Raw genomic sequence first — 25,115 nt, forward strand, 5'->3', positions numbered from 1 at the left:
AGGTCACCTCGGAGCCTTCTCTTCTGCAGACTGAACAGTTTAAGACTTAGCTTATACAATTAACTTTCTGTTAGTTATCAGACCAAAGGGATTATTTAGACCCTATCATGACTTTCCCTTTTACATCCAGTGGTAATTTATCTGCATTCTACCACTTTCCTACTCAAGCTGTGGAAATTTTCCCCAGGCATCAGCCTAAAACTGTCACAACCCCCCAGTTTCAGGAAAGAAAACTCTCAAAATGCCACAGTAGAATAGAATAGAATAGAATAGAATAGAATAGAATAGAATAGAATAGAATAGAATAGAATAGAATAGAATAGAATAGAATAGAATAGAATTAACCAGGTTGGAAGAGACCTTTGAGATCTTCCAGTCCAACCTATCACCCAACACCATCTAATCAACTAAACCATGGCACCAAGTGCCTCATCCAGGCTCTTTTTAAGCACTTCCAAGGATGGTGACTCCATCACTTCCCTGGGCAGCACATTCCCAATGGCCAATCTCTCTTGCTGGGAAGAATTATCTAGTACAAAACACTGCAGCTGTGTTGCTGTGACTCTGCAAGTCAGGAGTTCTGCAGTACCTGCAGGGAATTCAATGCAATCTTCTCCTATCCTTTCTGTGATGCCTCCTGCAGAAGATGAATGATGGCAGTTATGTGGTTGCAGTGAAATTGCCATGTGAATAATTTGCTCAGTAGTCTTATTTGTTGGCATTAACCCCTAAGGATGCTAAAGATGTGTCATGAACCCAATGAAGTCGAGATTAAGGGAGAACAAACAAGTGCAAGGATGGTAACTCGCCTCTTGCTTGCACACATGGCTGCTCAGCTACTCTGTGCCTTGTGTGCAGTCAGACCTAGTGCTGTGGAGAGTCCAGCAGGTGGTCCCAGTGCTCTGCCACCCTCCAAGGAAAGAATTTTTCCACAGAATCACAGAATGTTAAGGGCTGGAAGGGGCCTCAAAAACTCATCCAGTCCAACCCCCCTGCCAGAGCAGGGTCACCTAGAGCAGATCACACAGGAATGCATCCAGGTGGGGTTTTGACTATCTCCAGAGAGGTGAACTCCATGCCCCCCCATGGCAGCCTGTGTATATAGAGGTCATTTCTGTATTTTATTCTTTATTTTGCTCATATTTGCCATTGGCAGCAGAGCTTGCTGATCATTTCATCACTCATCTCTATTTGCTTGATAGGAAAGATGAAATATCCTCAGAGAAAACAGGTGGCAAAAAGCTGGAGGACGTTCCTTCCATTTCCACAGGTAACATCAAATCTCCTTGCTGCGTGCCTGCCCCTAAAACACCATTGCTAAAACCAGCAATCCACACCCCTTGAGAGGTTGGGATGTAAAAGGAGTGCAGCAGAAGCATTCACACAACCCACACCCCTTAGAAGGTTGTAATTCAATGGATGGAGTAGAAGCACTCACACAATTCACACCCCGTAGAAGGTTGTAATTCAATGAATGTAGCAGAAACAGTCACACAATTCACATCCCTTAGAAGGCTGTAACTTAATGAATGTAGCAGAAACAGTCACACAATTCACACCCCTTAGAAGGTTGTAACTTAATGAATGTAGCAGAAACAGTCACACAATTCACACCCCTTAGAAGGCTGTAACTTAATGAATGTAGCAGAAGCAGTCACACAACTCACACCCCTTAGAAGGCTGTAACTTAATGAATGTACTAGAAACAGTCACACAATTCACATCCCTTAGAAGGCTGTAACTTAATGAATGTAGCAGAAACAGTCACACAATTCACACCCCTTAGAAGGCTGTAACTTAATGAATGTAGCAGAAGCAGTCACACAACTCACACCCCTTAGAAGGCTGTAACTTAATGAATGTACTAGAAACAGTCACACAATTCACACCTCTTAGAAGGCTGTAACTTAATGAATGTAGCAGAAACAGTCACACAATTCACACCCCTTAGAAGGCTGTAACTTAATGAATGTACTAGAAACAGTCACACAATTCACACCTCTTAGAAGGCTGTAACTTAATGAATGTAGCAGAAACAGTCACACAATTCACACCCCTTAGAAGGCTGTAACTTAATGAATGTACTAGAAACAGTCACACAATTCACACCTCTTAGAAGGCTGTAACTTAATGAATGTAGCAGAAACAGTCACACAATTCACACCTCTTAGAAGGCTGTAACTTAATGAATGTAGCAGAAACAGTCACACAATTCACACCCCTTAGAAGGTTGTAACTTAATGAATGTAGCAGAAACAGTCACACAATTCACACCTCTTAGAAGGTTATAACTTAATGAATGTAGCAGAAACAGTCACACAATCCACAGTTTAGAAGGTAGTAACTTAATGACTGTAGCAGAAACAGTCACACAATTCACACCCTTTAGAAGGTTGTAATTTAATGAATGGAGTAGAAACAGTCACACAATTCACACCCCTTAGAAGGTTGTAACTTAATGACTGTAGCAGAAACAGTCACACAATTCACACCCTTTAGAAGGTTGTAATTTAATGAATGGAGTAGAAACAGTCACACAATTCACACCCCTTAGAAGGTTGTAACTTAATGACTGTAGCAGAAACAGTCACACAATTCACACCCCTTAGAAGGCTGTAATTTAATGAATGGAGTAGAAACAGTCACACAATTCACACCCCTTAGAAGGTTGTAACTTAATGACTGTAGCAGAAACAGTCACACAATTCACACCCTTTAGAAGGTTGTAATTTAATGAATGGAGTAGAAACAGTCACACAATTCACACCCCTTAGAAGGTTGTAACTTAATGACTGTAGCAGAAACAGTCACACAATCCACACCCCTTCAAAGGTTGTCATTTAATGAGTGCACTAGAAGCATCACAAGCTCAGTGAAACACAATGAACATGTTTTTAGCCAAACAATCTCCAAGAAGCATTGTTTTACCTTTCTTTGCATCATGTGTGGTGGGTTGAAATCCTCACCCCTAACCCCAGTATTAACTGTGCCAGCCCAGCCCAGTTGGAAGCAAATGGCAGCTGTATTTACAGGTGAAACTACAATCTCCAAAGGAATGCAATGACTATGTACAAATATTCAATACTTACAATATTTGCAGGTATTTACAGTTAACAAACAGCACAAGGAGCAACCTGGGCAAAGGCTTCCTGGGCAACCTGTGCTAGTTTCTCACCACCCTCATGGGGAAGAGCTTCGTCCTATCATCCAATCTGAATCTACCCATTTCTAGTTTTGCTTTACCCCTCCCTTCCTCCCCAGTCCTATCACTCCCTGACACCCTAAAATGTCCTTCCCCAGCTTTCTTGGATCCCCCTTCAGATACTGGAAGGGACCTCAAGGATTATTCAGTTCCAACCCCTCTGCCATGGCCAGGTACGCTTCTCACTACAGCCACCTCCAGCCTGGCTGCAAACACCTCCAGGCAGGAGGCTTCCACCACCTCCCTGGGCAACCTGTGCCAGGCTCTCACCACCCTCATGGGGAACAACTTCTTCCTAACATCCAATCTGAATCTACTCAGCTCTATTTTTTTCCCATTCCATTTCCCTCTCTTTTTCTTTCCATATGAGAGGAAATTATCAAATATTATTATTTAATTCTATTTAATTATGAACAGTCACTGCTAGTTTTGCCTTCAGTCACCCACATGAAACACTAATGATGTTTTGACCAGGATAAAAAGGTCAGCTATTGTACAAGGAGCAGCAGCTTGACCCATGCCGTAAGTCCTGACTCAAATACATTCTCCATAAGAGAAGATTCTCCAGGAAGCTGGCACCTGACTGACAGATAAAGGGGGAGAGCTGGGATGTGAAAACCTCTTCTCACCTGATTTTACTTTATCTCCCTTCCAGGTTCCCCTGGCACATCCCTCTCTCCATATGCACCAATACCTACTGGCACCCTGCTCAATGAGATAGTTAATGACACGAAGACTCCTGTGAAGGTGAGAGCAGCCTCTTTTCTCTTCCACTTTCCCACTAACCTCTTCATTTTCAGCTCACCTAGCACAAAAGAGAGTGAATCCCTATGAGCACATAGTGCTTATAAACCAACACTGCTCTCCTCTGTCACTGATAGAAGGACTGGAAGGGTTTATTTGCAGGGATGGTGCATGATGTTTCTTGCTTACACGGTCGGAAGTGCAACAGTATTGCAACCAGATTTTATTCAGTCCTACCTGATTAACAGTCATTGCCTGCCTTGCATCATTTTCTAGCCTTGTTCTTCAGTAAATACTGTGCAAATGAACACCTTCTGATTTCCACCACACAGGGGATAGAACTGCACCTTCTTGGCCTTTGGTTTTATGCCAGAGATAATAAAAGGGCCTGGATCTGAGCAGAGATAGAATTAACCAGGTTGGAAGAATTAACCAGGTTGGAAGAGATCATCAAGTCCAACCTATCACCCAACACCATCTGATCAACTAAACCATGGCACCAAGCACCCCATCCAGGCTCTTTCTAAACACCTCCAGTGATGGTGACTCCACCACCTCCCTGAGCAGCCTATTCCAATGTCCAATCTCTCTTTCTATGATGAACATCCAGCCTACATCATCCTTGGCACAGCTTGAGACTGTGTCCTCTTGTTCTGGTGCTGGTTGCCTGGGAGAAGAGACCAACCCCCACCTGGCTACAACCTCCCTTCAGGTAGTAGATGCATGGCTTCAGGGGATGATAGAATCAGAATTGTTAGGGTTGGAAGGGACCTCAAGGCTCAGCCAGCTCCAACCCCTCTGCCATGGGCAGGGACACCTCACACCACAGCAGGTTGCTCACAGCCACATCCAGCCTGGCTGCAAACACCTCCAGGCAGGAGGCTTCCACCACCTCCCTGGGCAACCTGTGCCAGGCTCTCACTACCCTCATGGGGAACAACTTCTTCCTAACATCCAATCTCAATCTACTCATCTTCCTATCTTTTGGACTCTTCCTATGGAGAGAAACAAAGGCCTCAACAGATGGCCTTTGTGGGCTCCAGCTGCTAAAGAGCCCTTCCAGAGCGGTTCCTCAAGGCTTTCATTTGTGGCTGTGTGAGCAGGCCAATGCCACCCCCATCCCTCTTGGGTATGCCCAAGGTCTTGGTGCTGCCAGAGGGAGAAGGCAAAATTCTGGTCCAACCTTAGCCATCACACCTTTGGCAAATCACCCCCATTTTCCATCCCACCTCCACTGGCAGCAGGACCATACAATCTATCTCAGGCCACACAGGAACACATCCAGACAAGCCTTGGAAGTCTCCAGAGAAGGAGACTCCACAATCTCCCTGGGCAGCCTGTTCCAGTGTTCTGTGACCCTCACAGTAAGGAAGTTCCCCTTTGTTTTGAGGTGGAACCTCCTGTGCTGCAGTTTACATCCACTGCTCCTTGTCCTATCCCAGGGAGCAAGTAAGCAGAGCCTGTCCCCTCCCTCCTGACCCCCAGCCCTCAGATATTGATAGACATTGATCAGATCCCTCTCAGCCTTCTCCTCCTTGGGAAGTTTATTAAATCCCCTCTGAATCTTCTCTTTTCCAGACTAAACAGCCCCAGAACCCTCAGCCTCTCCTTACCAGGCAGTGATCCAGTCCCTTCCTCATCCTTGTAGCCCTCCTCTGGACCCTCTCCAGCAGATCCCTGTCCCTCTTGAACTGGGGAGTCCAGAATTGAAGGCAGTACTCAAGATGAGATCTCACCAGCGCAGAGTAGAGGGGGGGGGAACCTCCCTGGATTTGCTCTTCTTAATGCATCCCAGGATCCCATTGGCCTTCTTGGCCACCAGGGCACATTGCTGTCCTGTGCAGAACTTCAATTGTCATAGGTTAGCTCTATAGGAAGTGCATATTCCTTAATCTTTTCTTGTATTTGCTAGAGCACTCCAGAAAGTCTTGGATCCATGAGCCACATTTTAATACACAGCACAAAACATGAGTAAAACCAAAGCATCCTAAGAAATGACTTGACAGAGCTGAGCTAAACAGAATCAATGGGTGCAGAGAGGGCACGCTGCCTCCTGTTTCACTCATTCTTTATCACATTAACAGCTGATTCCCTCCCTCATCCCCTGGCACAGCATAACTGAACAGATTTCTTTCTATGCTTTATTTTGGAAGCTATCAAAACCTAGATCTTCTTTATGGGACAGATGGCTCTGGCAGCCTCATGCCAACCACCTGGCAAGCAGAAGTGGAATATAGAATACAGAACAGAGAATTAACCAGGTTGGAAAAGACCTTTGAGATCATTCAGTCCAACCTAGCACCCAGCACCAGCTAACCAACTAAACCATGGCACTAAGTGCCTCATCCAGGCTCTTTTTAAACTCCTCCAGTGATCAGAGATCATCAAGTCCAACCTATTGCCTAATATTTAACACCTCCTGACAACTAAACCATGGCTCCAAGTGCCACATCCAATCTCCTCTTGAACACCTCTAGTGATGGTGACTCCACCACCACCCTGGGCAGCACATCCCAATGGCCAATCTCTCTGGGAAGAACTTTCTCCTCACCTCCAGCCTGAACCTCCCCAGGCACAGCTTGAGACTGTGTCCTCTTGTTCTGGTGCTGGGTGCCTGGGAGAAGAGACCAACCCCCACCTGGCTACAACCTCCCTTCAGGGAGTTGCAGAGAGCAAGAAGGTCTCCCCTGAGCCTCCTCTTCTCCAGGCTAAGCAACCCCAGCTCCCTCAGCCTCTCCTCACAGGGCTGTGCTCCAGACCCCTCCCCGGCTTTGTTGCCCTTCTCTGGACACCTTCGAGTGTCTCAATGTTCTGCTTAAGTATACAGATCCTTAACTTTATTTCTCCCTTTTTCTTCTCTCTTCTTTTCCAGGAGCTAGGAACCAATACAGTGCCAGAACTGCCTGTGGAACAAATGGTGGAATTCAGTGTCACCCTGACTGACCAGGAATTCACACCTGAGCTTAACGACCCTGACTCCCCGCAGTACCGGCAGCTCGCCGCCAAATTTCAGCGGCAGGTAAGGAGGCTGAAAGTGAGGCAAGACCCTGCCTTAGTACCTTGGCTGAGACCCAGGCTGTGAAAATACCTCCCCCATGAAACACAATGAGAATTTACTGCCTCACTGGAATGGAATGGAATGGAATGGAATGGAATGGAGTGGAGTGGAGTGGAGTGGAGTGGAGTGGAGTGGAGTGGAGTGGAGTGGAGTGGAATGGAATAGAATAGAATAGAATAGAATAGAATAGAATAGAATAGAATAGAATAGAATAGAATAGAATAGAATAGAATGGAATAGAATAGAATAGAATAGAATAGAATAGGTTGGAAAAGACCTTTGAGATCATCAAGTCACCCAACACCATCTAATCAACTAAACCATGGCACCAAGTGCCTCATCCAGGCTCTTCTTAAACACTTCCAGAGATGGTGACTCCACCATCTCCCCGGGCAGCACATCCCAATGGCCAATCTCTCTTGCTGGGAGGAACTTCCTTACCTCCAGCCTAAACCTCCCCTGGTGCAGCTTGAGACTGTGTCTTCTTGTTCTGGGAGAAGAGACCAACCTCCACCTGGCTACAACCTCCCTTCAGGGAGTTGGAGAGAGCAAGAAGGTCTCCCTTGAGCCTCCTCTTCTCCAGGCTAAACAACCCCAGCTCCTCACAGGGCTGTGCTCCAGACCCCTCCCCAGCCTCATTGCCCTTCTCTGGACACATTCAGGTGTCTCAATATCCTTCTTAAATTGAGAAGCCCAGAACTGGACACAGGACTACATGTGTGGCCTAAGCAGTGTTGAGTCCAGGTAACCCCTGTTTCCTCAGAACCTTGTTTCCCCTCGTGCACACTCAGGGCTTTTTTCCCCCCTTGTTCAGGCCATCTGTTCAGCCATTAAGCTAACAAGCCAATGCCTTTGTCAGCAGTAAAGCCTCAGATAGCAGATGAACAGAGTAACTTTAGGCATATCATTTGTGCTTAATCAGGGATTCATGGACACTACTTTGTCATAATCTCATTTCCAGGCTGAACCCAGTGAGAAATGCAATATAAAAGTTAAAAGTAATGAGCTGCTCTTTTCTGGACCACTTTCCAAAGGACTTCCAGCCATTTTGTTGTGCATTTCCCATAGTTTCTGGAAGAACTGGAACTTGTGTGGTGCTTTCATACTGCTATTAATAATCCTAGAATCACAGAATAGTCAGGGTTGGAAGGGACCTCAAAGCTCAGCCAGTTCCAACCCCCCTGCCACGGGCAGGGACACCTCACACTACAGCAGGTTGCTCACAGCCACATCCAGCCTGGCCTTAAGAACCTCCAAGGATGAGGCTTCCACCACCTCCCTGGGCAACCTGTGCCAGTGTCTATGAACTGAATATTCAGCTATCAATTTAACAGGTAGCATTTAATGACTTGAGGTTCCCCAAAGGGTTTTCCTAGTCAAAATAGCTCCAGCTTCTCTTCAGCTTCAGAGGCATTCCTTGGTGCCAGCCATTTCGCCACTCTGCTTCAGAGATGCAGACTAATAATGATGAAGGATGTGTTGGCAGAGGTGATGAAAAAGTAGCTTCTCTGGAGATTTCCATCATTGTCCTCAAACTGAGCAGCCTGCAGATTTCCTGTTTACTGCACACAAAATGATGTAATTTGGGAATTTGACCCAAGCCATTTGGTTAATTGGAGGGGGGGGAGGGGAGGGGAGAGGGGAAGGCAAAGCTCCCTGATTGTTAAATGGTTTTCCAGTGCCATCAAATTTCATCTGTCACTTTAAAGGGTCCAAAGCTGTTCTTGACTAATGCTGAATAAAATATTCTCTGTTGGCCAGTGCCATAAAACACATCTGATGTGCTTCCCTCCAAAGACAGAACATGGAGGAGGCAGAAGGCAATGCTGACCCCAGACAGTTTTATGAGTGCACTCAAAGCCTGCAGACAATGACTGAGGAGCTAAGACTCAGAATTAAAACCTGGTACAGCTACCTGAACTCCTGCACAAATCCCACACAGGCCTTTGCAAAGATTGAGGGCTTGGAGTACCAAGCTCAGTCTCTAATTCATTGCAGGATACAGCCAGAGGGAAGAGCTACAGCAGACATTGCAGTGCAGATGTTCAGAAGCTCATCTGTGTACTGCAACACACAATTAGAACCACATGAGAAGCTGGATGCACTGATGCTTCTGCCAGTCAGTAAATCAAGATTCATTAGGCAGATGTAGGGAATGGGAAGCTACACATGAGCATGGAGTTAAAAGGAAGCACCAAGTTCATTATGGTGTAAAAAGAGACTGAGCAGAGCCTGTGCCAGCAGTCAGCAGGCAGAACATGGCTAAAGGGGGATTCAGTTACCCAAACATGGATATCTGGTACCGTTTTGGTTGCCCCAGCTTATCCAACACATCTGTAAGGGCCTCTCAAATGCAACAGGGCTGTATTCTTCTGAATCAGCAGCTGAGCAGAAGACAACCTTAAGGCATTTAAAGTGACAATGCTTGCCTAAGTTTAGGAGAATTAATTGCAGTCTGCTGTTCAAGGCCCCTAATCTCTGTGGCTTTCAGCAAGCATTACTCACATGAACAACATTTAAAGTCCTCCCACAGTCTGGCTGCTCCTTCTGCACCAGGTTTACAAAGTCAGACCATGCTCAAAATCATAGAACCATGTAATTGTCAGGGTTGGAAGGGCTTCAAGGAATGGAATGGAATGGAATGGAATGGAATGGAATGGAATGGAATGGAATGGAATGGAGTAGAGTAGAGTAGAGTAGAGTGGAATAGAATAGAATAGAATAGAATAGAATAGAATAGAATAGAATAGAATAGAATAGAATAGAATAGAATAGAATAGAATAGAATAGAATAGAATAGACCAGACCAGGTTGGAAAGACCATTGAGATCATCCAGTCCAACCTATCACCCAACACCATCTAATCAACTAAACCATGGCACCAAGTGCCTCATCCAGGCTCTTCTTAAACACCTCCAGGGATGGGGACTCCACCACCTTCCTGGGCAGTAGAGACAGAGATATTTACAATTTATAAACAACACAGAAACTCCTCAGACCCCACCCTGGACAGATTCAGGGGACCCATTCACCTCTTCCCCCCACTCCCTCCCTCCTTCCGGATACCTCACAAAGCAGTCAGACCAGAGATCCCCTGGCAAGGCCACAGAAGAGAGAGAAGCTGCAAGCAGAAGTGGCATGAGAATAAGAGAGAGAGAACTGTTTCTGCCTCTGCTCTGTATCCCCATTAGCAGTCCAACGAATTCTATAGCCCTTAGCATTATTTTCCTCTCCTTAGCAATAATTCTGCTCCCAGCCTTTGAAGGTAGGATCCAGGCTGAAGCTCCCCCTTCAAAGTGCGACGCTGTGCTCGCTCTTTTGCTGGCAGAACTTAGCCTGAATTAATGATTTGTTTGGTTGGTTCTTTGTTTTCTGTAGATGCAAAAAATCTTTGAGAAACTTCCAGGATTTAAAGAAATCCACGTTTTGGGATTTAAGTAAGTAAGAAAATTTAGACTCATTATTCCCATTGGCTGCTAGGATTCTCCTCCTCTTCTTTCCCTCTGACACGAAGAGACCTACATAATAGTGTGGGGGGGGGTGTTTATTCCTATAAGCAGAAAACAGCTTTCTGGGAACAACAGAGACAAGAGAATTGCAAACACATCCCAGGTGACACAGTGAGGTTTTGAATTGCTAAGTAGAAGCAGCTTTGATTCCCTGAGGGGTGAGAGGAATCAATAAATCCCTGCAGTTGTTTGCTGGCAAGGTTTTATTAGAGACTTTCTTAAATGGCAAGGTAAAGAGAGCTAGAAGCATGAGTAGTTAGGGGGCTGCTTATTTCTATGTGGATCCTGTGCCCTTCAGAGATCACACTGAGGTGATTAGTAGGTCAGATTACCCTTATCACAGAATCACAGAAACATTCATGTGGGAAAAGAGCCTGAGGATCACCAAGTCCAACCCACAACCCTCCTTTGCAAGGCTCACCCCTAAACCAGAGCCCCAAGCATTATGTCCAAACTCCCTTTAGACACATCCAGGGCTGGGGTCTCAACCACCTCCCTGGACAGCACATTCCAATGTCTGACCACTCTTTTTTCCCTAATGTTCACTCTAAACCTACCCAGTCACAGCTTGAGGCAGATCCCTCTTGTTCTGTCACTAATTACCTGTGAGAAGAGACCAGCAGCAATCTGTCCACAACCTCCTTTCAGAGAGGTGTAGACAGCAATGAGCTCTGCTCCCTTCAGCCTCCTCTTTTTCAAACTAACCATCCCCAGCTCCTTCAGTCTCTCTTCATCAGATTTCTTCTCCAGGTTCTTCACAGCTTCCTTGCCTTCCACTGCCCTGGCTCCAGCACCTCCACAGCTCTCCTGTGTTGAGTTGCCCAAAACTGGACACAGCCATCAAGGTGTGGCCTCCCTAGCGCTGAGTCCCAGGGGACAATCCCCTCCCTGCTCCTGCTGCACACAGCATTGCTGATCCCAGCCAGGACTAGGATCTGAGTAGGGACCTTGCTTGCTTACAGTTACAGTGGCTACTACTGTTGGAGGGGTTTGTTGCCACCATAAAGGTACAGAACAGCAATGTGTGCTCAAATGGCAGTGGGAAACAGGAAAGCAGGGATTTCAACCCATCAAGGCAAAGGATAATTCCAGTTTCCTCACTCAGAACAAGGAGATTCCCATTGTTTGGCAAGGGAGAAGAGAAAATGATGGCCAGGAGGCAGAGATAATAATTATGGATGACACACAGAAGATAAATTGTCAGAAGATGCTTTTGATGTACAACTGATTAACTGCCCAGCTTACTTCTATCTTTGTTTTTCTTTCTTTATGCCATCCTTCATCTCACCTTTTCTGCTGTGATGAAATGAAGACAGAAGAAGGAGAAAGATGGGTAATTTGTCTGCAGTTCATAATTAAGATTAATCCTTTTATAGGCTATTAGATGGGTGAGGATGCATCCATAAATGTTCTTCATCTTGGTGGGACAGAGCAAATTGATTGGTTGAGAGGATTTGATTTGTTTTCTCCACTCTCAGGCCATTATTGTGGCAATGGGAACAGGCAGTAGCCTGATAAAATGCAAGGAGCTTTTGGCTGGTAATAGAAACAGCTACAGAATCTGTTCTTGCTGCTTAAAAAATTGCCTAATGAGAATAGTTTGATAATCATAGAATTGTCAGGGTTGGAAGGGACCTCAAGGCTCAGCCAGTCGCAACCCCCCTGCCATGGGCAGGGACACCTCACACTACAGCAGGTTGCTCACAGCCACATCCAGCCTGGCTGCAAACACCTCCAGGCAGGAGGCTTCCACCACCTCCCTGGGCAACCTGTGCCAGGCTCTCACCACTCTCATGGGGAACAACTTCTTCCTCACATCCAATCTCAATCTCCCCACTTCTAGTTCTGCCCCATCCCCCCCAGTCCTATCCCTCCCTGACACCCTAAATATTTATCAGTCTCACTTATTTAACTTCAGAATGAACATTCAAAGCCTACTGGGTAGAAATCGTAAGACTGAAATCTATATTGTGAGGTAGATGCTACTGTGATGTGGAAAACAATCTGACTGCTTTATGATGATGAATATTGTATGAAAGAAAGGAAGTTATACAATGAAGGTGCTTAGCATTGCTTTGTAAAGCATGCCAGAGGCAGCAACCTGTAGGCTTATCACAGGCTCACAGGATGTTAGGGGTTGGAAGGCACCTCTGGAGATATTCAAGTCCAATCCACTTGTCAGAGCAGGACCAGAGAATCCAGCTCAGGTCACACAGGAACACATCACAGAATCACAGATTCAACCAGGCTGGAAAAGACCTCAGAGATCATCAAGTCCAACCTATGACCTAACACCTAACACCTTCTGACAACTAAACCATGGCAGGTTGCTCACAGCCACATCCAGCCGGGCATTCAAAACCTCCCTCCAGGGATGGTCATTTGATCATTTAATAATAATAATATTAATTGTCAATGTGATCACTTGGTAATTCAATAATTGATCATTTGACAGCTCAATAATTGATCATTTGGTCATTTAATAATAATAATCAGTGGTTTGGTTTGGGAATTTAATAATAATTGATATTTTGATCATTAAATAATAATAATTGTCAGTGTGATCATTTGGTAATTTAATAATAAATTAGAATCTGATCACTTAATAATTGAGAGCCCTGGAGCAGGCTGCCCAGAGAGGTTGTGGAGTCTCCTTCTCTGGAGCCTTTCCAGCCCTATGTGGATGCATTCCTGTGAGACCTGTTCTGGATTCTCTGCTCCTGCTCTGGCAGAGGGGTTGGACTGGAAGGTCTCCTGAGGTCCTTTCCAACCCCTATCATCCTGTGAGCCTGTGATGTTATTGCTTGGTTTGGAAATCAGTCCTGAGCCAGTAAGTGTCAGTAGATGTTGCTGACCCGGGCATTTGTGTGCCTTCCCCTCGCAGCTCCAGCAGCACTGTGGCACGGTACGTGGTCAACTTTGAGAGGGATGCCTCAGAAAGCAGAAGCCCAGCAGATGACCTCTCAACCATCGGATCCAACAAGGTGGAGAATGAAAAACTCCCACTCTCTCCAAAGGAAGAGAGGGAGGCCTCAGCAACGAAGCTCACAGTAACAGACCTCCAGCAGCTGGTCGCCATAGCTCTCCATGAAGACCAGTCCCTGCCAATGGACCTTGGAACGCTCCAGTTTACTGACGGTCAGTAGGCAACCCTCTGCCAGGCACGAGGCAAACTTTGTCCTCTCAAACTAATGAAGTCTTGATAAGATCTCCCTTATAAATATCTAAGGGCTGGGGGTCAAGAGGCAGGGGACAGGCTCTGCTCAGTTGTACGTTGGGATTAGACAAGAGGCAATGGATGGAAACTCCAGCACAGGAGGTTCCACCTCAACATGAGGAAGAACTTCTTTGTGGGGGTCACAGAGCACTGGAGCAGGCTGCCCAGAGAGGTTGTGGAGTCTCCTTCTCTGGAGACTTTCAAGCCCCATCTGGATGTGCTCCTGTGTGACCTGTGCTGGTCCTGCTCTGGCAGGGGGGTTGGACTCAAGGATCTCTGGAGGTCCCTTCCAAGCCCTAACATCCTGTGAGCCTGTGATATCTATTTAGAATCATAGAATCAGTCAGGGTTGGAAGGGACCACAAGGATCAGCTAGTTCCAACCCCCCTGCCATGGGCAGGATTCCTATTTCTATTTCTATTTCTATTTCTATTTCTATTTCTATTTCTATTTCTATTTCTATTTCTATTTCTATTTCTTTTCTATTTCTATTTATTTTCTATTTCTTTTATATTTCTATTTATTTCTATTTCTTTTCTATTTCTATTTCTATCTATTTCTATTTCTATCTATTTCTATTTCTATTTCTATTTCTATTTCTATTTCTATTTCTATTTCTATTTCTATTTCTATTTCTATTTCTTTCTATTTTTATTTCTATTTCTATTTCTATTTCTATTTCTATTTCTATTTCTATTTCTATTTCTATTTCTATTTCTATTTCTATTTCTATTTCTATCTCTATTATTTCTACTTCTATATATTTTTATTTCTATTCCTATTTTATCTCTATTCCTATTATTTATATTTGGATAGGATAGGATAGGATAGGATAGGATAGGATAGGATAGGATAGGATAGGATAGGATAGGATAGGATAGGATAGGATAGACCAGGTTGGATATTTATATATTTATATATTGGTAATACTTTTATTTACTTGTAATACTTTCTCTAGGAAGAAAATGTCCTCTTTTTAATGCAGATTTCAAAGATCCCAAGGAAAAAAAATAACAATTGGTGGGTGTAGGAGAATTTAAGAATCATTATTTTCATCAATGCTTTTTTCCCCTCGCCAGTTCTGTTTAATAACCAGCTTTAGAAACTAGCTGGCACGCTGAGCTCCTCTGAGGGGGTGAAGAGAGCAACTGAATACAGAATTCAGCCTCTTAAAATACATTCAGAATACAGAATACAGAATTAACCAGGTTGGAAAAGACCTTTGGGATCATCTAGTCCAACCTATCACCCAACACCATCTGATCAACCAAACCATGGCACCAAGTGCCTCATCCAGGCTCCTCTTAAACACCTCCAGGGATGGTGACTCCACCACAACCCAAGGCAGCACATCCCAAGGGCCAATCTCTCTTGCTGGGAAGAATTTCTTCCTAACATCCAGCCTAAACCTCCCCTGGCACAGCTTGAGACTGTGTCCTCTTGTTCTGGTGCTGGTTGCATGGGAGAAGAGACCAACCCCCACCTGGCTACAAACTCCCTTCAGGGAGTTGGAGAGAATAAGGTCTCCCCTGAGCCTCCCCTTCTCCAGGCTAAGCAACCCCAGCTCCCTCAGCCTCTCCTCACAGGGCTGTGCTCCAGACCCCTCCCCAGCTTTGTTGCCCTTCTCTGGACACCTTCCAGCATCTCAGCATCTTTCCTAAGCTGAGGGGCCCAGAACTGGACACAGGACTCATGGTGCAGCCTAACCAGTGCTGAGTGAGTCCTCAGGGGATGCAGGCAGGGTCTGCAAACTGGTCTAACTTGCACAGATAATGTGATAAATGGGGGGGGGGGGGCATCAGGATTTGCTTGTTCAGCACTGTCCTGATGCTGAGCTGTGTAGGAGCTCGTGTGGGCCACTGCCACATCATCAGTAAGATGCAAAACCAAGAACTGAGTGGCAGAGAAGCTTCTCTCTGCAGCATAGGAGGATGCTGATGGTTGTAAGAGATCTCCACCCATGTTGTTTGCTGTGGTGGATGCTTTGTTTTGCTTGCTTCTACCAAAGCCCTCAAGTTTTATATAGTGGCCAATAAGAAACAGATACTTAGGGATGTTACTGCTGGGACACCACCCCTGGAGGTGTTCAAGAGGGGATTGGATGTGGCACTTGGAGCCATGGTTTATTAGTCAGGAGGTGTTGGGTGGCAGGTTGGACTCGATGATCTCTGAGGTCTTTTCCAACCTTACTGATTCTATGATTCTATGAGACCAGAGGCACCAAAGGCAAAACACTGAGAGCAGCAGGGTAAAACTGAAAAGACTTTAGGGCTCCATAAGCAGCAGAACATAATGAGTCATCATAACCCATGTGGATTTAACTCAGTGCTTCATACTTCAGCTGATTTTCAAGCATTCATCCACGGTTCAGCTCTCAGCAGACCTCTCCCATTTATACTAAATAAAGAGTACAAAGCCTACTGCACATAAAATCCCTGTTTTCCTCATAATTGCCAATTTAAATGGAAATTTATGCCTCTTTCTTCTTGCCATGGAGTTTTAGTTGATGGGAACAGTTTTTAACGCTGGGGGTTTTGACTCTGTTTGAGTTCCCATCACTTTCCAGGGTGTCACTGCTGAGCTGTTGTTGTTCTCCTGCTCTTTCTGATTTGTTCATTGGTTTTCTTTTCAGAATCTATCATACCATCTAGTGAGTTTGATAATGACATCCAAGCTGTGGTCACCATTCCCCTGGCAGGCCCTGATTTGGTAAGTCAGCACTGCTTCCTCTATTTATTTACTTCTCTGCAAGGAATTGAATTAAACAGCCCTGAGAGGTACAGAAATATAGAGCAATAGGCTCTTGTGCTGAGATCATAGAATCATAGAATGGTTGGGGGTAGAATGTCCTGCATCTGGGTCAGGGCAATCCCAAGCACTGATACAGGCTGGGCAGGCTCATGCATAAGTACAGTAAGTGTCCCTTTCAGATGTGACAGACATTCCTCTGCACCATCAAAGGTGAAAAATGCAGGGCAGCAACTGCCTTGAGCCCTGAAGAAAAGGACCTAGGGTGCTGGGGGAGGAGAAGCTCAACAGGAGCCAGCAGTAAGCACTTGGAACCCAGAGAGCCAAGCAGAGCCTGGGCTGCAGCAAGAGAAGTGTGGCCAGCAGGGCCAGGGAGGGGATTCTGCCCCTCTGCTCCACTCTGATGAGACCACACCTGGAACTCTGTGTTCAGTTCTGGAGCCTCTATTACAGGAAGGATCTGGAGGTGCTGGAAGGTGTCCAGAGAAGAGCCATGAGGATGAGCAGAGGGCTGAAGATGCTCTGAGATGAGGACAGACTGATTCTATGATTCTAAGGGTCACCCCTAAACCAGAGCCACAGCACCACGGCCAAACCACCTGGAAACACAGCCAGGCTTGGGGCCTCCACCACCTCCCTGGGCAGCACATTCCAATCCCTGACCACTCTTGCCATGAAAAAAGTGTTTGCTAATGTCCAGTCTAAACCTACCCAGGGGCAGCTTGAGGCCATTCCCGCTTGTTCTGTCACTAATTCCCTGTGAGAAGAGAGCAGCAGCAGCCTCACCACAACCTCCTTTCAGGGAGCTGTAGACAGCCAGGAGGTCTCCCCTCAGCCACCTCTCTTTCACACTAACCATCCCCACCTCTTTCAGTCCCTCCTCATCAGATTTGTTCTCCAGACATCCCATGACTGAGTTAGCTGAGTTAGCTGTTTGTGAGCTCCTGTGCCTAAAGCGTGTTGGCCCTTTTGGCACTGAAAGTTAACCATAATAATGAAAAGCTGCTTTTAACAAACTTTTTCAGGACTCCATGGGTGTGGAACTCCCACTAGGCTATCCCAGCCCAGCACCAGTGGACCAAAGAGGAGACATCTTGGCCAGTGAATCTACAACTGTGCTGAGTGGAGACATCAGTGCCCCTGAAGACTTCAATAATTTTGTCTCATCTGAACCTGTGTTCCCTACCAAACCCTCCAGAAGACCATATCTGGGCAAATCTCCTTCCTACACAGAAGACTACCAAAGTTTCACAGTGCCTTTCAGTGTCCTGGGCAGTACTGGCAGTCCTCCAAAAGCAGAGGGTTCCTCTCTGCCTCCTTCAGCAGATGATTTTGCCAGCAATGAGCTGATCACTGATGGCTACGAATCTCCAGTGGGGCAGGCAGGTACCTTTAGCCCACCCAATCTCCTGACACCTGAAGATGAGATTAGTGAAGCTGAGGAAGCTGACCTGGTTGAGCAAGGTAAGACACACAAGGTTTTTCCATCCTCAGTAGGAGAGATCCAGTAGTTGTTACACACAGAGCCATGTGTAAGTGCCATAAGTATCCCTTTCAGATGTGACAGACATTCTTCTGGACCATCAAAGGTGAAAAATGTTGGGCAGGGACTGGCTGGAGAGAAACCCTGAAGAAAAAGACTTGGGGGTGGTGGGGGAGGAGAAGCTCAACAGGAGCCAGCAGTGAGCACTTGCAGCCCAGAGAGCCAAGCAGAGCCTGGGCTGCAGCAAGAGAAGTGTGGCCAGCAGGGCCAGGGAGGGGATTCTGCCCCTCTGCTCCGCTCTGCTGAGACCACAGCTGGAGCTCTGGGGCCAGCTCTGGAGCCTCTGTGCCAGGAAGGATCTGGAGGTGCTGGAAGGTGTCCAGAGAAGGGCCATGAGGACGAGCAGAGGGCTGGAGCTGCTCTGCTGTGAGGACAGATTGAGGGAGTTGGGGTTGTGCAGGCTGGAGAAGAGAAGACTCTGAGGAGACCTGACTTTGTCCTTCCAGTATCTGAAGGGGGCTCCCAGAAAGCTGGGAAGGGACTTTTGAGGGTGTCAGGGAGTGATAGGACAGGGAGGAATGGAACAAAACTAGAAATGGGTAGATTGAGATGGGATGTGAGGAAGAAGTTGTTGCCCATGAGGGTGGTGAGAGCCTGGAACAGATTGCCCAGGGAGTTTCTCCTCATGGTGAGGTGAAACCTTCTCTGGTCAAGTTTGAACCTGTTGTTTCTTGTCACATTACTGTGTAGCACCCAAAAGAGCTTGGCCCCCTCCCCTTGACCCCCAGCCCTCAGCTCATGAGAGACATTGAGAGACATTGATCCCTATCAGCCTTCTCTCCAGACTGAACAGCCCCAGGGCTCTCAGGCTCTCTTCCCAGGGGAGATGCTCAAGTCCCCTAAGCATCCTCCTGCCTCTGCCTTGGACTCTCTCCAGCAGCTCTCTGTCTCTCTACAGCTGGGGAGCCCCAAACTGGACCCAGGATTGCAGCTGTGCTCTCAGCAGGGCAGAGCAGAGCAGAGGGGGAGCAGAACCTCCCCAGCCCTGCTGGCCACACTTTTCTTGCTGCACCCCAGGATCCCATTGGTTCTTTTGGCCCTCAGGGCACATTGCTGCCCCATGCTTGCTGGGAGCTTGCTGCCCCTCAGCACTCCAAGGTCTTTCTCCATGGAGCTGCTTTCCAGCAGGGCAGCTTCCAACCTGTCCTGCTGCCTAGTCAGCTCTGGACAGGGATGAGCACAGCATATTCCATGGTTGCACCTGGTAGCTTATGTACAGAGTAAGAACTTCCTGTTCTGTAGCCTCGCTTTTACACACAGAGTTCTGAAGTGAGGCAATGGCAAATAGTTTATGATTAGCAGAGTGACTTAAAGATTAGAGAATCACTTTTTGTAAGAAGGTGGGGCTGGACTGGATGATCTTTTGAGGTCCCTTCCAGCCCCTAGCCCTCTGTGATTCAGTGTCAAATGCTCCTGAAAGTGAAGTTGGTGATGAAGAGCCTCAAACACAACAGTTTTCGAATGCCTGCTGAGAAGTGTTGCAGTGCTACTGATAAAAGGGGGGCTACCCCCTTCAAATATCAGTGCAGCATGCTTCTAACTAGCATTGATTCGAGCTCTGGAAATGGTTTGTATTTGCAGGGTAAAAAAAAGTCATCTGCAATTGTCATTGTGTTCACTCCTTGGGGTAGGGATTTGATGTCACAAGCACCACATAGCTGCTTCATCATTTGCTAGGATAGCTGAAATACCTGGCAGGCTAGCAGCTCCAAAAGGCTGAAGAGAAGAAGCAAAGGGTATTTGATGATGAAGATACTGATTCCATTCTTCAGCTTCAGGACCAAAGTCGTAAAGGATTTGTTTATTGTGATTTATAGCAGTTGCTGCCTAAACGTTTCCCACTGGGTGGCAGGAGAGAGAGAATCATAGAGTGCACTGGTTTGGAAGGGACCTCAAGGCTCAGCCAGTCCCAACCCCCCTGCCATTGGCAGGGACACCTCACACCACAGCAGGTTGCTCACAGCCACCTCCAGCCTGGCTGCAAACACCTCCAGGCAGGAGGCTTCCACCACCTCCCTGGGCAGCCTGTGCCAGGCTCTCACCACCCTTCTGGGGAAGAACTTCTTCCTCACAGCCAATCTCAATCTACCCACTTTTAGTTTTGCTCCATTCCTCCCAGTCCTATCCCTCCCTGACACCCTCAGTAGTACCTCCCCAGCTTTCTTGGAGCCCCTGCAGATACTGCTAGGGCACAATGAGGTCTCCTTGGAGCCTTCTGTTCTCCAGGATGCACAACCCCAACTCCCTCAGTGTGCCCTCACAGGAGAGCAGCTCCAGCCCTCTGCTCATCCTCGTGGCCCTTCCCTGGACACCTTCCAGCACCTCCAGATCCTTCCTGGCACAGAGGCTCCAGAATTGGACACAGAGCTCCAGCTGTGGTCTCACCAGAGCAGAGCAGAGGGTTTGACATCTGGAGAGCTCCTACAAACAGACAGAATGACAGCCTTAGATAATTCTGGCTCTTCTGGCTTGGCTTTGCAGTTCCAAAGGGAAACCTAATCAGCAGTTATGTGCTGCACACCATTTGTTGTGACACGTTAGGTTAATGATCCTCTTTCCCTTAATTCTCTTAATCCTCATCTTACTTGTGCCCTACTTCAAAATGAAAGGCCTCAAACACACAGGTGGCACTTGATCAATTTGCTTGCAAACAACAGTCCTGCACCCAGGGCTTTTGTGCCATTTCAAGCACCCAGAGAGTCAGTGAAGTTGAAACCAGCTACTTGCTGTGTCAGTGCATCTGGTGTTCATAGAGAGTCATAGAATCAACCAGGTTGGAAAAGACCTCAGAGATCATCCAGTCCAACCTATCACCCAGCACCATCCAATCAACTCAACTATGGCACCAAGTGTCTCATCCAGGCTCTTCCTAAACACCTTCAGGGATGGTGATTCCACCACCTCCCTGGGCAGCACATCCCAGTGGCCAATCTCTCTTGCTGGGAAGAACTTCTTTCTCACCTCCAATGTGAACCTCCCCTGGCACAGCTTGAGACTGTGTCCTCTTGTTCTGGTGCTGGGTGCCTGAGAGAAGAGACCAACCCCCACCTGGCTACAACCTCCCTTCAGGGAGTTGGAGAGAGCAAGAAGGTCTCCCCTGAGCCTCCTCTTCTCCAGGCTAAGCAACCCCAGCTCCCTCAGCCTCTCCTCACAGGGCTGTGCTCCAGACCCCTCCCCAGCTTTGTTGCCCTTCTCTGAACACCTTCCAGCATCTCAACATCTTTCCTAACCTGAGGAGCCCAGAACTGGACACAGGACTCATGGTGCAGCCTAACCAAAGCAGAGTACAGGGCACAATGACTTCCCTGCTCCTGCTGGCCACACTGTTCCTGATGCAGGCCAGGATGCCATTGGCCTTCTTGGCCACCTGGGCACACTGCTGGCTCATGTTCTGCTGCTGTCAACCACTACCCCAGGTCCCTTTCTGCCTGGCTGCTCTCCAGCCACTCTGACCCCAGCCTGTATACAGCACAGAGCTGCCCATAAGGAGATTCCTGCCCTTCAGTAAGGACCAGTCTTGTACTTGCTTGATTTTCCCTTCATCAGTTGTTTTCTCCAGCCCTCATCAGTACCAACAGAAACATCCACACTGAGAGAACTTTCACTTTCAGATCAATATCTGCCACTGGACCTGGGAATTGTGTCCATCTCCAACAGGACATGGCAGTGCTTGCTAAGCTCATGAATGAACTGAAATGCCAAGCCCTCAGCCCTCTTAATGGGCAACCTTCTGGGCCTGCAAATCCACTAGGTAAAAATGTTCAGGGCTATTTGACCTCTCCCAACAAGTAATTCCTTATTCAGGGACAATTAGGGGATCTTTCCTCATATTAGATATAGATAGATATAGATAGATATATAGATCAGATATATGAGAGAGGGAGAGGAGGAGGGAGAGGAGGGAAAGGAAGGAGAGGAGGGAAAGGGAGAGGAGGGAAAGGGAGAGGAGGGAAAGGGAGAGGAGGGAAAGGGAGAGGAGGGAAAGGAAAGAGAGGAGGGAAAGGGAGAGGAGGAGGAAGAGGATAGAGAGGGAGAGGAGGAAGAGAAAGAGGGGGAGGATGGGGAGGAAAATGGAGAGGAGGAGGGGGAGAAAAGAGAGGAGGGGAAGGAGAGAGAGGAGGAGAAGGAGAGAGAGGAGGAGGGGGAGCATAGAGAGGGAGAAGGAGAGAGAGGAGGAGGGGGAGCATAGAGAGGGGGAGGAGGGAGAAGGAGAGGGAAAAGATAGGGAGAGGAGGGACAGGAGGAGGGGGATGGGGGAGAGGAAGAGGAGAGGAGGGAGAGGAGGGAGAGGAGGGAGAAGAGGGGAAGGAGGGAGAGGAGGAGAATGGATAGGGAGAGTAAGAGGGGGAGGACAGAGAGGAGGGAGAGAAAGAGGGGAAGGAGGGAGAGAAAGAGGGGAAGGAGGGAGAGGAGGGAGAAGAGGGAAAGGAGAGAGAGGAGGAGGGTGAAGATAGAGAGGGAGTGTAAGAGGGAGAGGAGAGAGAGGGAGAAGATAGAGATGATGAGGATAGAGATGATAGAGTTGCTAGAGATGGAGAGATGGAGATGTAGAGATTCAGATAGAGAGAGAGATAAGAAGACAAACTAATTAGATACCCAAACTGAAGTTGTTGAACTGGCAGTTGATCATTTTTCCCCTCTGCTAGGTCAGGCCAATGCACTTTAGTCCCTCAGCTGGGGAGTCCAGGCCTGCATGCAGCACACTTTTCACCATGATTTCGTGGAGCAGTGTGCCCAGGAAATTGCCTCTCAATTTAGTGTTTCCCCAGCTTTGCCAACAGCAGTTTAATCTCAGGGACAAACCTCTCCTCAGCACAAGAGTGCCCTGCCTTGTCCATGTGATGGCATAAAAGCCTAAAAAAACATCTGGAGAGCTCAGAGAACATCTTTGTGGGAGGGGGAGTGGTGGCTGGGAGCTAGAGCTGAGGGTTTTTTATAGCTGACAGCAGTTTTGGATTCCATCCCCCTGTTTAATCTTCTCTGTGGGGTTACTCTGGGGGTATATTTGAGTCCAGCACCTTATTTGGTGCTCTCTGCAACATTCCTTCCACCTAATGATAGAGTTGTAGACTAAACTGTAGGCTGAAGTGAAATGTGCTGAGTTAAGAATGATTAGAGGGCTGGAGCACCTCTGCTATGAGGACAGACTGAGGGAGTTGGGGTTGTGCAGTCTGGAGAAGAGAAGGCTCCCAGGAGACCTAATTGTGGCCCTCCAGGATCTGAAGGGGCTCCAAGAAAGCTGGGGAGGGACTTTTGAGGGTGTCAGGGAGTGATAGGACTGGGGGGGATGGAGCAGAACTAGAAGTGGGGAGATTGAGATTGGCTGTGAGGAAGAAGTTGTTCCCCATGAGGGTGGTGAGAGCCTGGCACAGGTTGCCCAGGGAGGTGGTGGAAGCCTCCTGCCTGGAGGTGTTTGCAGCCAGGCTGGATGTGGCTGTGAGCAACCTGCTGTGGTGTGAGGTGTCCCTGCCCATGGCAGGGGGTTGGACTGGATGGTCCTTGAGGTCTCTTCCAACCCTGACAATTCTCTGATTCCATGATGGGTGTCATGTGGAGATTGTCTGCCTTGCATCACCACATTTGGTTTGGTATTGCTGAGATTATTTTCTGTGGTAAGTTTTACAGTTGTGTGCTGATGGATAAATCCTGTAGCTGTGACAGAAGAAGGGCAACAAGGCTGGGGAGAGGTCTGGAGCAACCAGCACCAGAACAGGAGGACACATTCTCTAGCTGTGCCAGGGGAGGTTTAAGCTCAAGGTGAGGAGAAAGTTCTTCCCAGCGAGAGAGATTGGCCATTGGGACGTGCTGCCCAGGGAGGTGGTGGAGTCACCATCTCTGGAGGTGTTCAAGAGGGGATTGGATGTGGCACTTGGAGCCATGGTTTAGTTGATGAGATGGTGTTGGGTGATAGGTTGGACTCAATGATCTGGAAGGTTTTTTCCAGCCTGGTTCATTCTGTGCTTCTGTGCTAATTCTGTGGTACACACACACATTGACACCCCTAAATGTGTAGCACATGTGTGGTGACTCTGCCTCATACCTGCACCTTCAAAACCACTTCAGTACTTCTTTCTCCTGCAGTTCATAGAATCATAGAACTGTCAGGGTTGGAAGGGACCTCAAGGCTCAGCCAGTCCCAACCCCCCTGCCAAGGGCAGGGGCACCTCACACCACAGCAGGTTGTCCCTCCAGGGATGATGCTTCCACCACCTCCCTGGGCAACCTGTGCCAGTCTCTCACCACTCTCCTGGGGAAGAATTTCTTCCTTACATCCAATCTGAATCTCCCCATGTCTAGGGTTTTTTTCCTCCATTCCCCCTAGTTCCCCCTGTCAAGAATGTAATCTGCCTAACAAACAGCATCACGATCATGTGCCTGAGGCTGTGTTGTCATGCTGAGAGGAGGTTGCTCTGGGAGGCTGCAGGTTCATCCCATCAGTAGATCATCCTCTGTTAATGCCTGGAGCACTAATGCTAAGAAATCTGTCCTGAGTTCTCTTAACTGCTAAGTGACTCTCACTCCTTATCAGCGTTCACCAGTGACACAAGGGCTTTGTAAACACAGAACATCACTGGGCTTTGTTTTCCTAATCTATCCATAGCCTTGCTTACACAAGACACACGAGGGCATGGCAAGAGAAAAGCATCTCAAGTGCTCAGGGATGCATTAGGGTATCAAGCTGTGGTGCAGCGTGTGGTGTTACATCCTGCATGCGCAGCTCTGGTGCCCTACAGCACTTTGTTGTCCTCTTTGGGCTACTCTCTAGGGCTGTAGCCCCTAGTTTACACTCTCAGCAGTGCACATTGCACATCACAACAAGGAAAAGGAGGCTGTACAAACAGGCTGGGTTAAATGGAATTTTGATGTGCCTATTTCATGGCCTTGCTGTGCTTCCAGGTCTCCACAGTCTGATCTTGCAGTAAAGGAGGATCACAGGATGTTAGGGGCTGGGAGGGGCCTCTGGAGATCACCCAGTCCAATCCCCCTGCCAGAGCAGGACCATAATCCAGCACAGATCACACAGGAACACATCCAGATGAGTCTTGAAAGTCTCCAGAGCAGGAGACTCCACAGCCTCTCTGGGCAGCCTGCTC

General features: G+C 47.5%; 1 protein-coding gene across 3 annotated transcripts in view; it reads left to right on the forward strand.

Annotated features, from left to right (window-relative positions):
• IMPG1 (interphotoreceptor matrix proteoglycan 1) overlaps positions 1-25,115 on the forward strand; it is a 65,207-nt gene that overhangs the window by 22,409 nt on the left and 17,683 nt on the right. For all 3 annotated transcript variants that reach the window (XM_068165172.1, XM_068165170.1, XM_068165173.1), the window contains exons 5-12: positions 1,203-1,270; positions 3,858-3,949; positions 6,819-6,965; positions 10,383-10,441; positions 11,826-11,846; positions 13,398-13,651; positions 16,363-16,439; positions 17,504-17,942. In XM_068165172.1, the coding sequence (XP_068021273.1) occupies positions 1,203-1,270; positions 3,858-3,949; positions 6,819-6,965; positions 10,383-10,441; positions 11,826-11,846; positions 13,398-13,651; positions 16,363-16,439; positions 17,504-17,942 (1,157 nt within the window). The remainder of the gene's footprint in view (positions 1-1,202; positions 1,271-3,857; positions 3,950-6,818; positions 6,966-10,382; positions 10,442-11,825; positions 11,847-13,397; positions 13,652-16,362; positions 16,440-17,503; positions 17,943-25,115) is intronic.

The sequence above is a fragment of the Melanerpes formicivorus genome, unplaced genomic scaffold, assembly GCF_026170545.1.
Source record: "Melanerpes formicivorus ecotype bairdi unplaced genomic scaffold, bMelFor1.0.p_v2 SCAF_85, whole genome shotgun sequence".
Classification (NCBI taxonomy): Eukaryota; Metazoa; Chordata; class Aves; order Piciformes; family Picidae; genus Melanerpes; species Melanerpes formicivorus.